General features: G+C 37.1%; 2 protein-coding genes across 2 annotated transcripts; both read right to left on the reverse strand.

Annotated features, from left to right (window-relative positions):
• Positions 1–3,427: 3,427 nt before the first annotated feature.
• LOC119985078 (ethylene-responsive transcription factor 4-like) lies at positions 3,428–4,447 on the reverse strand. The gene has a single exon (XM_038829249.1). The coding sequence runs from the start codon at positions 4,382–4,384 to the stop codon at positions 3,761–3,763; it is 624 nt and encodes a 207-aa protein (XP_038685177.1). The 5' UTR covers positions 4,385–4,447; the 3' UTR covers positions 3,428–3,760.
• Positions 4,448–8,252: 3,805 nt separating this feature from the next.
• LOC119985032 (30S ribosomal protein S20, chloroplastic-like) lies at positions 8,253–10,926 on the reverse strand. Its single transcript, XM_038829189.1, has 2 exons — positions 10,733–10,926; positions 8,253–8,813 (listed from the first exon to the last, which is right to left on the reverse strand). The coding sequence occupies exons 1-2, from the start codon at positions 10,886–10,888 to the stop codon at positions 8,580–8,582; spliced, it is 390 nt and encodes a 129-aa protein (XP_038685117.1). The 5' UTR covers positions 10,889–10,926; the 3' UTR covers positions 8,253–8,579.
• Between the last annotated feature and the right edge of the window lie 2,941 nt (positions 10,927–13,867).

The raw sequence follows: 13,867 nt of genomic DNA on the forward strand, positions 1-13,867 counted from the left end.
TTCGTTTAAGAGACATGGGTTAGTGTTGGCGAATGGAATTAAACTAATTAATCAAGTAATTGGTAGATGAAGACAAACTACATTTCGTGTCGAGTATTCAACCGAGGGTGCACACTACGTCGCTCTGAATGATGTCATGCTAAGCAACCACTTCCATGAGGTTCTCTTTGTTTGCTTCCTTTACGTCACTAAGCATCCACCTTCTTCATTCATTCATAACTGTTATTCCTTCGTTACTGTTGGAAATCATTTTAAAATGGGATAAGTATCGTAGAAGCCCTTAAAGTTACAAAAAAGGGTCAATTGAGCCTCCAAACTTTTTTTCATGTCAATTGAGCCCCTCTATAGTAATGAAATTTTACTCTTCACTTACATTGAGGATTGATTGGCCGGTATCAGGATTGATGTAGAGGCCAAGTCCAGCTAACAATGTTCTCTTCCTAGGCTTGCTCTTGGGCCTACAGTCTTTGTGAAAACGGCTGACGTATTTAGTCTTTTGTCCCTAAATCTCCTCATCATTGCCCTCCTAATATCTTCTAGCATATAGATATTATGGATTTGCTTCTTGCCTCAACTATTGTACCATTATTGGATGGAAAGGGCAAACGTGACCCGCCTGTTGAAGTCGAGGGACTCAATTGGTATGAAAAAAAAAGCTTGAGGGCTCAATTAACCCTTTTTTATAACTTTGAGGGTTTATGCGATACTTATCCCTTTTACATTTGACACCGAAAATAAGAACATCGATTGTTTCTTGAAAATACTAAAATTAATAGCGATATCCTGCTTAGCCCAACTGGCCCATGAAGGGGATGGGCTGGGCAACAACTTTGGTTCAATCCACCAGACCAATACCAATGGGCCAGGCTTAGTAAATAAACATAAACCATAACAGAGCTTACTATTACACAGGCCTAGTACATTGATTGATTGTACGATTTCCAACTTCCACAATCATCATGCGAGGGAGGCTATGGGTTCTAGCAGCAGCGCAGGCGGAATGAACATGAATTTTTGAAATAAAAACGTGACGGCAGGGTAGGAATGTTTGCAGGCGTATCCCGAACCGGACAATACCAAGATGCAAAAATTACATCCATATTTGTCCTACAATGTGATCCAATCATGGCGAAAGAAATCAAAGATATCAGGAAAATAATATAATAGTGTGATCCAAATATCGACAAAAAATAGCTTTCTGACATCCTCTTTCCATTCATTATGACCTCCAAATCCTCGAATTAAACTAGCCATAAATATTTGTCTTAGCCACTCTTAGGATAACAAAAATGTCTATTAGCTGTTTGGACCTACTTTATTAGACGATCATATATTCAATCCATATAATACCAAGTCATGGGAGTAGAATTTGACATACACAAGTTACATTCTAATTCTCCAAATTTTTAGGCTCTTACTCATCATCATTGATGCTACGATTTGTTTTCCGAAAATAGAATTTGTTTTCCAATATAAGATGTTTTTATATGCCTTAAACAATATAAAAAAATATATGTGTGTGTTGTACTTTACAAAAATGCAAGGGACTCTATTACTTTTGTTCCAACTATCCCAAACATTGAGATGGACGCACATGATATATGTAAAAATTATGAACCCACATAATTCACATGAAATCGTGTGCATTCATTTCAATATTTGGGATTAATTGGAACAAAAACACTGGGATCCATACTATTGCTGCATGCGTAATTTATACCTGGCAAACAATAATATCACATTATGTTTCCATGTACCACGTACTCATGTTGGTTTGTCAAATCTTCCATTTGACCCAATTTTAATGTGGCCATTCAGAATCATAATTTGTTGAAGCCTTTATTTACGATGTGAACTAAAGACATGCTTGTGGCCCTAGTAATTAATATCATAAATTGCATAAATGAAAAATATTAGCTATTACTATGTTTGAAAATTACAAATTTACCTATAATCTTCATGTATCCTAACCCTGATAGAATTTGTTTTAAATCAATAATAAATGATTATATTATAAATGAATATTCGAATGAGTTAAAATATGTGATCGATAGTGGTGTTCATAGTAAAACTATAAATCGGTCGATAATGAACTCTTTTACAGTTTTACTATTATATATGGTGAATCTGTTAAGAAAAGTTGAGGTCTAACTAAGTCGAATATCAACTTTAGGAATCATTTATTTTCTCAATGACAATATCAAAAACAAAAAGTATATTAGTTTGCTCAATGTCAAGAGTATTTTCTCGGAAATTAACGGAAAACAGAAAAATTAAATAAATAAATACTTATATGGACGGTGGCCTGCACGTGACGACAAAAGAAAACCCGACAAAGTACATCGTCAACACGGAATTACGAAATCACTTGCTTAGTGGACCCCACCTACTCCTCTCATAATTTTAACGGGCCGTTAAGCCGTCGGTGCCGCCTTCTATTAATTAAACGGAATGGAATCAGCATACGCGGCTGCATAGGGACCCACATTAACTACCTCTCATTTTCAGACGTTCGATCATTATCACTCCTAGAGTTGTGTGTGAACAAGGAACAAACTGGGTTCGTGAATCAGGAGTGATGGGCTTTTTGTGACCCCACAAGATGAGCGACAGAGAGAGGCCCCGTGCTCCTCATCATGACTGTACGCTTGTAACAAGATTAGATCTTGATTTTCTGGTTTATTTTTGTAAAATTTGATTAGCATGAGGAAACTCTAATAGATCAACGACAATGTTTTGGTTTCATTCCATTTCTATTGTTCATTTTGAGATCTTAATTTGATATAAATTTATGGAAATTGACTATAACAATCAGTGTTAACCGATAAATATTATGATATTTATTTTTAATATTACTCCAATATTATTTTATTTTTTAGGTAAACACTCGGTTTAACCGATAACCCATTAGTTGAACGAATGAGTTAGCCCCTCACCCGGGTCGATGTCCTGCAAAGTTTTTATAACATTGATAACGAAACAACATCGTACACTCAGAACGAGCTTGATGTTTGTAATGAAATTATAAATAAATAGCAATATTACATTCCAAGATGTGATCTCAAAAAACCCAAAATCTATGTGATATTAAAATAGTCATTGTTATAAACACACATGTACGATCCACTTAAAATCCAATACTTCATATTAATCGTGAGTCTCAAGCATTTATATGTTGTTCTTCTTATGTCACATTATTTGTTAATAATTACATTTTTGCTTGACCACTAATCCATTGATATTAATTAAGCATAAGATTTATAAGAAATACTAGTCAAATAAGAGTATATTTCCGTACAAACGGCAGAGTACACGTGTGACTATGAGAGACCATCCCTACATATTACATACTAGTTTCAACTTTCAACGAATCTTAAGCTACGTGCACGAAAGGACAAAGATATACAGGACAGAAAATCTCATCATATGACCCAAATGCTGGCTCCATTTTCCTTCGTTTTCTCATCAGACAAACAAGATCCAACTCAATCTCAAAACTGGATAAAAGTACCACAGATAAAATAAAATCTTTGATCTTGGAGAACTAAAACATGTTCATGTTTAACGTTAACAGTAACGAACCAACAACAATGAGAAATCTTTAAGTTCCTCATCAGTTGGAAAAAAAAAAACAGGCACAGGAGAAAGGACACGGCCTCAGTTATGTCTATATACAAAAATCCAGCTCTTGAAGTTAAGCAAAAGAGCAGCAACACGACTTCGTTTTCATAAGTATTAGATCGGCAGGTGTGTCGTCGGGTCAGGCCACTTCAGGTGGGGGCAGGTTAAGATCAAGATCGAGGAATAATCCTTCGCTCTTGGATTTACATGGACCACCAAGCTCCAGATCTTGACCCTGGTTTTCGAAATCAACGACAGAGGACGAATCAGATTCGCTATGGGCCCCGCCACCTCCCACCACCGCCTTAAATTTCGGATTAACAACACCGTAACCTACGCGCGGCGCGAAGGCATCGAAGAAGGCTGTCGGGTGGGCCACCGTAGCGAGGGTGAAGTACGCGCCGCCGAAGAGACGAGGGTTGGCCGCAAGAGTGAGGTCGAGCTGTGACATCGCGGTCGGCGGAGGAAAAGAGGAATCAATGGTGCTGCTCTGGCTAGAACTGCGGGTAAACTCCATAACAGGGGAAGGGAAATTAGTCTTGGCCTTTACGCCACGAAACTCACGAGCGGCAGCGTCGTACGCACGCGCCGCCTCTTCAGCCGTATCGAAAGTGCCTAACCAGACCCGGGTCTTCTTCCCCGGATCCCGGATCTCGGCCGCGTATCGGCCCCACGGACGCTTCCTGACGCCGCGGTAACGGATCTCCTTCGAAGCATTTGGGTTATGGTTCACGGATTGGCCGGGCTTCTCTCTTGGAGCCATTGATTTCGCTTTGCTTCGCTTGTCTGGTATGTTGGGTGATTTGGGGAAAAGAAGGACAAGTGCTGGGATTTATAAAGAGGAGAGAGAGAGAGAGAGAGAGAGAGAGACGGTGTAGTTTAAAGAGACGCTCCTTTTGGGGCGCTTGTTGTGTACAGTCAAAGCCTTCGACGTGGCTTCTCCTGCTCGAACCACTACGCAAGTCAGTTGGGCTACCAATCACAATGTCCCACGTGTGTCAAATCTTTGTGATTATTTGTCAAATTTCCCTTTTTACCCTCCTCTATTTGTATTAGTAAAAATTAGTAAATTACCTATTATGATATTTATGGTTGTAATTGAGTGGACATTAATGGACTTACCATGCTCGTATAAGAAAGTGCCGTGTGATATAAAAGGATAAGATTCAATATCAAATTTAAGAAAAAATATTAATTACTTTTTGATTTTTCGAGTTTGATAAAAATAAATGCTTTTTCATATTTCAATTTTAATTGAATGTTGGACAAATATTTGAAAATTCGTTGGAATTAGCGCCTATGTGAAGACAATATCGTTATACCTAACTCGTCTAAGAAGAGAAGAAAGAATCTTGATTCAATAAGAAAATGGAAAGGATATAAGGGCAAGACAAATTTCTTGTTTTTCTTCGCTTCTTGACATTGTTTGGCCTAGTGTTATCAATAGTAATACTAATTGCTAGTCTAGTAAGATTGATTTACTTTGGCGTGACATATGAGATTACAATAATCCATACATATGATTCGATTAAGCTCTGAATAGTCAGTAATATTACTTTGATTTTCACTAGAAAGTTCCGAACTAAGTAATTTGTATCTAACTTGATCATCTCACGTATATTTGCATGCTTTCAAATTCATTTAGGGTCCGTTTGGTAGAGCGAAAAGATTGATTTTCAATACTAGCGGAAAAATTGTGAAAAAAAAAAAAAAAAAAACCTGAGCTTAAAGCTGTAAAATATGTTGTGAAGTGTTTAGTGAAGTAAAAATTGATGTTAGCGGAAAAACGGTTGAAATAGAGTATTATAATATTAGATTTATAAATTTTTTATTAAAATTTATCTTAAATTAAATATAATAAATAGAATTCTTATTAAAATTAATTTTATATCATTAATTATAAATTATTTTATATCAAAACTGAAAATGTTAATTAGTAAAAGAAATAAAATAATAAAAATAATATTGTAAATATTAATAAAAATTGTTACCAAACAAATTGTTAAGTAAAATTATAATGTAAATATTTTTTAAATAAAATTAATAAAGAAATGTCAAGTCAAACAAATGTGGGCCCAACCCTTATTTGAAAAGTAATAAATTTGTAATCATGACTGTGCGACACTGCTGAGAGGTTGGTGTAGGGATCAGCTTCATAATTCCGTGGTAAGAATTAAAGAAAAAGAAAAGAAAAATTATTGTTATTAACGCTCCTAATTAGTCTCCACTTTCAAATACAAAAATTTTTGAATGGCCAACCTTTTCAAAGTGGTGATCATTAAAGCAAAGGGATCTTTAGGAGGAGCGTCAAAGTCACGCTCAAAGTGTGCAAGTAAAAAAGAGATAATGAATCTCAGTCAACCAAAACATTGACCAAAATCTCTGTATATATCGGCGCAGCCGTCAGCGCATGATTTGCGTAGAAAGAGGCGTCACGGTTTTACGCGCCTTCTTGTCTGTGCACGTGGCACATGTAAAGCAGATAGATAGGATGGGGCGGCGTTACCTTACGGCGGTTACGACGCTTTTGTTGTCTGTTTAAACAGCGCGTGCCACACAATTTTTTTTGTCTGGATTCTCCGCCTTCTCGCCGCGTGAGCCGGATCTGTTTCCCATGAAGCGGTCCACTGAATCTAACCGATGAGGATAAGGTGATGCCTCTCGTGATTCCGACGCATGTCACCCTACTGGTCGTGACAACTTGTAATATTCCATAAAGTTCGGGTGCATTGTTTCCTGTTCAGTTTTAGACCGTCAAATCTTTTAATCTGGGGATTTTATTCATAAAAACAAAAATTAAAAATTATATTTCAATAATTAAAACCTAAAAACAAATTTAGAAAAAAAAAGAACAAAGCCTATCAAATCACTAAAATACATTTCCTCCGTCTTCTTCCTTGAGTCATCATATCAGAAGTTGGTCGTCCGATCATCATTTTCAACAAACTAATTATCGAAATGAAGGTCTAGGTGAGCCAAAGTAAAATTCATTGATAGACTTGTGTCTAATCAATGTGAAATTTTATGTTCCTAACAACTAGTTCGTCTCGTTTTTTTGGAGAGAGGGAGAGTACAAACAAAAGAGAGCGAACCTAAACATAAATTTGGGATAAGATTAGGACCATCAAATAGTTCTCTCCAGATCTAATGGCCCACAAAGTGAACAGATCTAATGAAATTGAGGCACGCAAATGTTCACCTAACACAAGAATCTATGATCTTTAGAAATCCAGCAACCTAAGGGTTACACCATGGTTTCTAAGTTTGACATTTCTTGTCAATCTGTGATTTTTGTGAGGGTGATATGTGCCTCAACCAAGGAGGCAAAGATGGTGAGATATGATTGCTTATCCAAAAAGAAATGGAGAAATAGAGTCGGGTCAAGGTGGCTGCAGCTGCAAAAACTGACCATATTGATATAAGTATAGATAGTGGGTTAGGCCAAAATTTTATTGATGGCATGTGTCTAGTACATAGGTGGGTTGGGATCATTCTACCTTAGGATTCAACCTCTTGCACCAATCAAATCAAGTCCACAAATCTCACATTGATCCTTGCTGTTGACTGCTGAGGCGACCCGTCGAGTTTTATGTAAGAAAAAAGATCTTGGCTTGAACTTCATTTGATATTCAAATTAGGGACTAATAATAATTGTATTGGTAAAACATTGGTAGAGTGATGACTATTTTGTGCAAGTATGATATGGTGGAGGCCAATTGCCACTTGGCCTCCATATTTTTTTCACAAAGAGAACTTGTTGTCATTATTCTAGTGGTGCGCATTGAGTAAATTTATTGCGCCTGTGCAATAGCTCACAAACTATGTATACCAGGTAAACCCATGAAAAATATATGTTTGATTCAAGACATAGTTAGTGATTATTGAATCTTCTGCCAAGCCAACACTTAACTGTTTTACGGTGGCGGATCCATAATCCGAGGTCACTGGAGACACAGTTAAGTAGTAGGAGATCCGGAGGCAACGGCCCCCAGAAATTTTTTGTAGGGTTACTATATAACATGAAAATAATCAATGGTGATAGTTTTAAGTGATAAAATATTACAAATTTATTTATCACAATAATCAACTTCAAAAGCCGATATATCAAAAGAAAATTGAGCTTGTCTTTTTTGTTTTCATTGGGGGCCTTTATATATTTTTATTGGGGGCCTACTATTTTTCTAATGGGCGCATAATATTTTGTACCCCATAGAGCTAATGAGTTTTACATGATTTCACTGGAGGCCCATGCACCGAGTCAAAACGCATGCATCCGCCTCTACCGCATTGGAGAGACGTATCAAAATCCAGAAGAACAATGCTATAGACCCCCAATTTGTGACTGTATTTTTACCCCCAATTTATGTGGCATGTGAAATACTCATTGATTATAAACACACATATATGACCCCATTAATATCTAATACTTCACATGAATTGGGGGTAAAATGAAGATTATAATTGGAGGTGAAACATTTTTCATAATAAAAGCTACAACTGATAAAATTTTTTTTTTTTTTTTTTTTTTGCATATAACCTAACTACATGTAATAAAAATGTTCAAATAACCCACAAACACTAGTTTGTGCCAAAAAAAAATAACCCTCAAGGTATTAATAACGAAAGGTAACTTAACACAAACTGTTAATCTGCCATGATTAAACATGTAAGCACTCCAGTAAACAAAATCAATCCTCTGTCTTGAGCCTTCCATGTTCTTGAAGCAAGATTTAACCTCAAAAAGTTCTACAACTCAGCAAAGACCTAAAACAGGCTGACAAAACTAGAATCAGTGTTTGCAGTCAACATTATATAATGACCTACAAGAGGGTGTGAATTATATGCACCAGAAGAAACTACAATCTCAAATATAACAAAATGACATTGTCATCTGCATTACGCAAAACAGATTTTTGCCACAAACTGCCAGCCCAAATTAATGACCAAACAAGAGGGATCTATGAAGCAGTTGCTGCAGGAGTAGGCGTGTACCATCCATGACGGACCTCAACAGCCTTCTTTCTTCTGGCAAGCTGAGACTTTCTGCGGGCACCTGTGTTCCTGTGCAATGTTGCCACTCTCACTGCTTTGTCAATCACTGAGCATGCCTCTCCGATCAGTTTTTCGATTGGAAGGACTTCGTCAGGTTGTGGCTCAGGTTTTGTCATGAGTGCATCCAGTGCTTCGAGAACCTGCAAAAATTAGCAAAAATCCACATATCTGACCTGAATGTATCCTAATTATATTGATAAGACATACCATATATGTACAAGTCTACGACAATAGTTTTCAAAGGCTTATGCGTTCTCTAGCACAATAATATCAACGATGTTACTACTACAACACAAGGCAATTAAAGAAGAAAAAAAAAGAGGAGCAAAGAGCAAGATATCAAGCAACTTCCCCTCACAATCCACTTTGAAGTAATACATGTGTATTCTAAGTTATTCATACTCGCCTTATCCATTAGTTCTCAACTACTACTTTCTCATGGCCAAACAATCCATCAAGTTACCCCTTAAGACGCACGCTCACACTCAAGCATCAGAGAGACCTAGACATACCATCTTAACTGGAGATCCCTTAACTGGTCACATGTTACATATTCACCCTTGTGAATAATGGAATTCTTATAAGTTCAACATAGACAAGCCCTTTTTTTTCTTCTAAGGTCACTCAAAACGCAATGAAAACCGTTAGCTCTGCAAATCAGAGGAGTTTGTGTACTTCTCATCAATTTAAAAGGCAATTCACTACCTAGAAGTTCTATATATGGACACAAAAAGACACCTGAGAGAAATGATACCAGAAGGATGCCAAAACATTGTTTATTTACTTTTGCGGCATGATATATGGTTGAGTACTATGTGGTGATGAACCTTTTGCTTCTGACTTATGAACTCAGCATTTTCCTAATGTTGTGAGACACACTCGTATAACTCTCTGTTTTTCTTCTTCTTTTTTTTGCATTAATAAATACTAGTGTCCCTAGGGGCAGCGGTCCCCATGAATTATCAAATACAGGGACCAAAAACGGTTCCATAAGAATCTCGCAAAGTAGTTACTAGCTGATAGCCACTCATATTCTAAAGTCTTGGCGTAATGATCCAACAATCTTTCCTGTTCATTTTGGTCTAGATTTCAGGGTAGGCTCTCTAGTACTTAAGATTACTATTTTCTCGACTTTGTTTTACACGATGACCAACATACGACAATTCACAATACAACAAGAGATCTGTATTTAATTTGGAGAAAAGCTTATGTATGATAAATGCTAATTAGTAATTACAGAAGTCCACAATCTAATGATTTTGTCTACAGCTTTGTGCTAAAAAAATCTCCCCATAAGAAAGCACGAAAAAAGGACAAAGAGGCTTCCACCTCTTAAACCCAATTTGCCCTCATGTACTGGCTTCAGTTTTACTGGGCAGGTGATCAGATTGCAGAATTAAAAGGTCGTAAGCATCTCTAATATCTTGTAAAGAGACATCCATCAATGTGGATCTCTTATATAGCTTAAAATTTGGAAATAACATCATGTCACTAGTACTCAAACCAGTTCAGAAACGTAAACACTGTAACAGCAAGTAGAAACCCAAATTTACACACTACCATTAGTTGACACTTGACACTTCACTTAAGATTTTGTTTTGAACAGTTTCTATGCTAAGCATCTCTCCAGCAGCGTATTTATTAGACCTTCATGAAGAATAACTGGAGAAAGATAAGATAACGAAATCGACAAGTTTCATTCCCCAAAAAACAGGTTCTAAGGCATTGCTAATTCAGAATAGACGCATCTTCTGCATTTCTCTCGGATTCTTCAAGTAACACAGTCAAACATAATGCTACCAATTTTTTCCCTGTCCAATGTTCTTTAGGTTCATCATCAATTTGAAAGAAAGATCAAGAAAAGAGCACCATGAATAGCAATTGAATGTAACAATGGCGTAATTTTAGTTCCTCTGAATTCTTCAAGGAGATTAGAAGAGCATCCAGTGCTGCTCCACTATTAAAACAATAACAACATCCAAATAGATAAATTAAGGAACAACTAGAAAAAGAATGGTTGATGAATACCAGTCAGTCTGTTATACTCTTGACATAATACCTTTTTCATCCGAGTTTTGACCTCGGATTTCCTGGATTTGTTGTAAATGCGCCTTTTCTCGGCTTGGCAAGCTCTCTTCACAGCCGAATCAACCTTTTTCTCTGGTGCAACCTCGCCAACAATAGCACAACGATTCGGCCTCTCAACAGGGTTCATCGACAAATGCCCTGAAATTTCACAAAAAAAAAAAAAAAAAAAAAAAAACCCAACAATTCAAAATCCCACCAATTCTCAAGAAGCAATGTAAATATGTAACCACCAAGAATAAAAATTTTGCAATCTCGTAAGGAAAACTTCTTGGAAACTAACCAAACAGGTTAAAGAAAGAAAAGGGTCGATGTTTTGCAGTGAAGAGTAAATAATATGAATACATTTCAGTCTCCATGACCTTTAAAAATAAAATCAAACTTTGTTAAAGAATATTGTTGATTTCACGTGTGGCATTTTGAAGACAAACATTTGATAACAATCTTAATAGTGTTATTACATTTATGGTAATTCTTACGTAGCATTTGGTCCAATAAAATGAATAAGCGTTAGGTGAGCATGGCATGACCATGCACCCAATAACACGCACACTTTGGCTTTTTTTTAAAAAGAAAGTATTGAAGGATCAAGCGTATCTTCTAAGATTTCTAGACTGAAACTTTGTCGAATTATTTATAAAAACATGTCCGAATAGAGCCCTGAATATTGACATATAATGATTGTGGAATTGCATTGATCAACATGGAGAGAGATAAAAGCCTTTGAGTCAATTCAAATAAGAGCAGGATTGTTGGATGTGATTACTTGATATAATCACAGGGGGTCGAATCTACAATCAAAGAATATTTGAAGGGGTCATCAGCGATCTACAAAATCAATAACAGATGATGATCATAGGTCTTAGACGCCGGTGGAGTGCCAACCAAAAATATCTTCCGACGATCAAGTCAACTATGGTTGTGGTCACTAAAAGAACAATGTAATACTTATTTAAGAGTAAACAAATTATGTATTAGTTAATTAGTATCAAATGGGAGCTTGGAATCATAGTATAGCTAGAAAGGATGGGAGCTTGGAATCAAATGGGATACAGAGTGATATGGTGCTGGGTTTAACTTGAGAGTGTCGATAATGGGATCTGCAGTTGAAGTAATGTTGGAACTACATGCTTGAATGTGGACATTAATTTTAAGGAAGTCGACGTTGGGGTAAATCTTTGGGGCTAAGCGTAGCTTGGGTCCATACTTGTTAACACTTAAATAAATTCTTTAATATTTCATTATGAAAGTCGATTGGTCGACAGTTTTTGCCAACCGACTTTCGAGTATATTGACAACCATTATCCGACCCATCTCAACATGGGTCGGGTAGAAATTATCAGTCCGACTGTGTGGGTCGGTTGATGATGATTATCGGTTGGCCGGTAAAATCGATCCATGTAATCAATAATCATATGATCAAATTGTTAAAACTCAATAGCAAAGCTAGGTTCAGATTGAGCCCAATAAAGGATCCAAATGGGCCTGGGTCACCCTAAAGAGATGAGGTAGTGATTTGGGCCCATTTGAAATGCTTGATTTGGGCCTGGATGTATGTAAAGCCTGATTACCTCACAACTAGTGATTGCATTGCTAGTTGTAACTGACACTTGGCTCCTCCAACTAACCCACCAAAAAAAATGCTGAAAACGAGCATGACCCAATCCATCATCAAACATTCCAACCTAGTTCACTGAAAACAAACCAAAGAAGTGAGACTGCACCATCAAAGACAGAGAGCCCTAAAACCACCAAAAAAGGGTCAAAACAATACATCATTTTGCTTCCAAGAGCACAATTCCTTTCCTCTTATATACCCACCAAACCACAACTTTTGGGTCTTTTGGTATTTGGTGTTTTGGAGTTTTGCATTTCAACCTCTTACTCAGAGCACATATATATATATATACACATACACACATATGTATGTATATATCTCCATTGTTATGTGTAGTATATACATAACATTAAAACATGAACAAGTCCAGAAGTTGCACTGATGGGGTACAAAGCGTGCCATGCTATTTTCCATGTACACAAGCCATGGATCCCACATCACCCCCCCTATAAATGTAGAAAGTTTGATTGCAATTCCAATCATGCGCAGATCACTTGCTCATTGTGGGTTTCAGGCTCCAGATTGTACTAATACGACTTTTAGGGGGGTTTGTGTATGTATGCATTGCAGTAGTAGTATCATCACTGTTACAGCTATACAAAAATTTGTCACTTGTTCTTGTAATGTTTTTGTGTTTTTGGGATATGTTTGTAAGAAAGTACTGTACGTTTGGGCTAGATGTCTCTCAAATTCTATAATGCTTAACACCAAATCATTGGAGAGAATAAAGAATAGGTAATTTGGTGTCTTTAGAAGTACCCGTCCTTTTTTAGAAGTTGTAACTTGTATGTGGCAAAATTTGCATAATCCCTTAGTTAGCAAAAGCCCTGCAACATACAATCAAGTCCAACAAGCCTACGGCCTGGGTTATTGTCTTCTCAACACAGCCTATACAGTCGAGCCAAAAGGCCCACGATTTGGGCTACCACCTCTCAACAAGGTATTCAACCTACAGTCGAGTTCAACAGGCCCACGATCTGAACTACAGACAATTCAACAAAGGCCCAGAGCCTTCATAGTCGGTACTACCCGGGCCCATGACTTTCCAACAAAGCTCGACATCCCCATGGCCCAAGAAACTCCTTCACAGTCACACGGTTTAGTCATGCAGAAGCCTAGTACCCGTCAGCTCATCCCCCATAGGCTAGGTGATGGGTCACGAGAGCCAGAAGTTTATAAATACAATAGGTCCCGCCACATTAAAGAGATTTGATTTTAGAAATATCCGACTCTCTCTTTAAATATTGTTTATTCTCTCACTAAAATCCCTTTAGTGATATTATTGGCTTGATCATCGGAGCTTCCTTGACCAACACCACACCAACGTCAAGTTTCATGATTTGCTCTCTATGTGATCTTTGCAAGATTGTTGGTGCTCATATGACATCACGGCTTTGAAGGATTGTTGGTGCTCATACTACATCGGAGTGATTGAGATTCTCGTGTCTACAAAAATAACCTTTTTTTTACTATTTGTTTATTGTAACTAAG

Source organism: Tripterygium wilfordii, chromosome 19 (genome assembly GCF_013401445.1).
Source record: "Tripterygium wilfordii isolate XIE 37 chromosome 19, ASM1340144v1, whole genome shotgun sequence".
NCBI lineage: Eukaryota > Viridiplantae > Streptophyta > Magnoliopsida > Celastrales > Celastraceae > Tripterygium > Tripterygium wilfordii.

What these genes read in the sequence shown, in the direction of transcription:
- LOC119985078 (XM_038829249.1), bottom strand. Translation starts at nt 4,384, where the DNA reads ATGGCTCCAAGAGAGAAGCCCGGCCAATCCGTGAACCATAACCCAAAT.
- LOC119985032 (XM_038829189.1), bottom strand. Translation starts at nt 10,888, where the DNA reads ATGAACCCTGTTGAGAGGCCGAATCGTTGTGCTATTGTTGGCGAGGTT. An exon ending in TCAAAACTCGGATGAAAAAG is followed by an intron (nt 8,814 to 10,732) that starts GTATTATGTCAA and finishes TAATTTTTGCAG; the next exon opens with GTTCTCGAAGCACTGGATGC.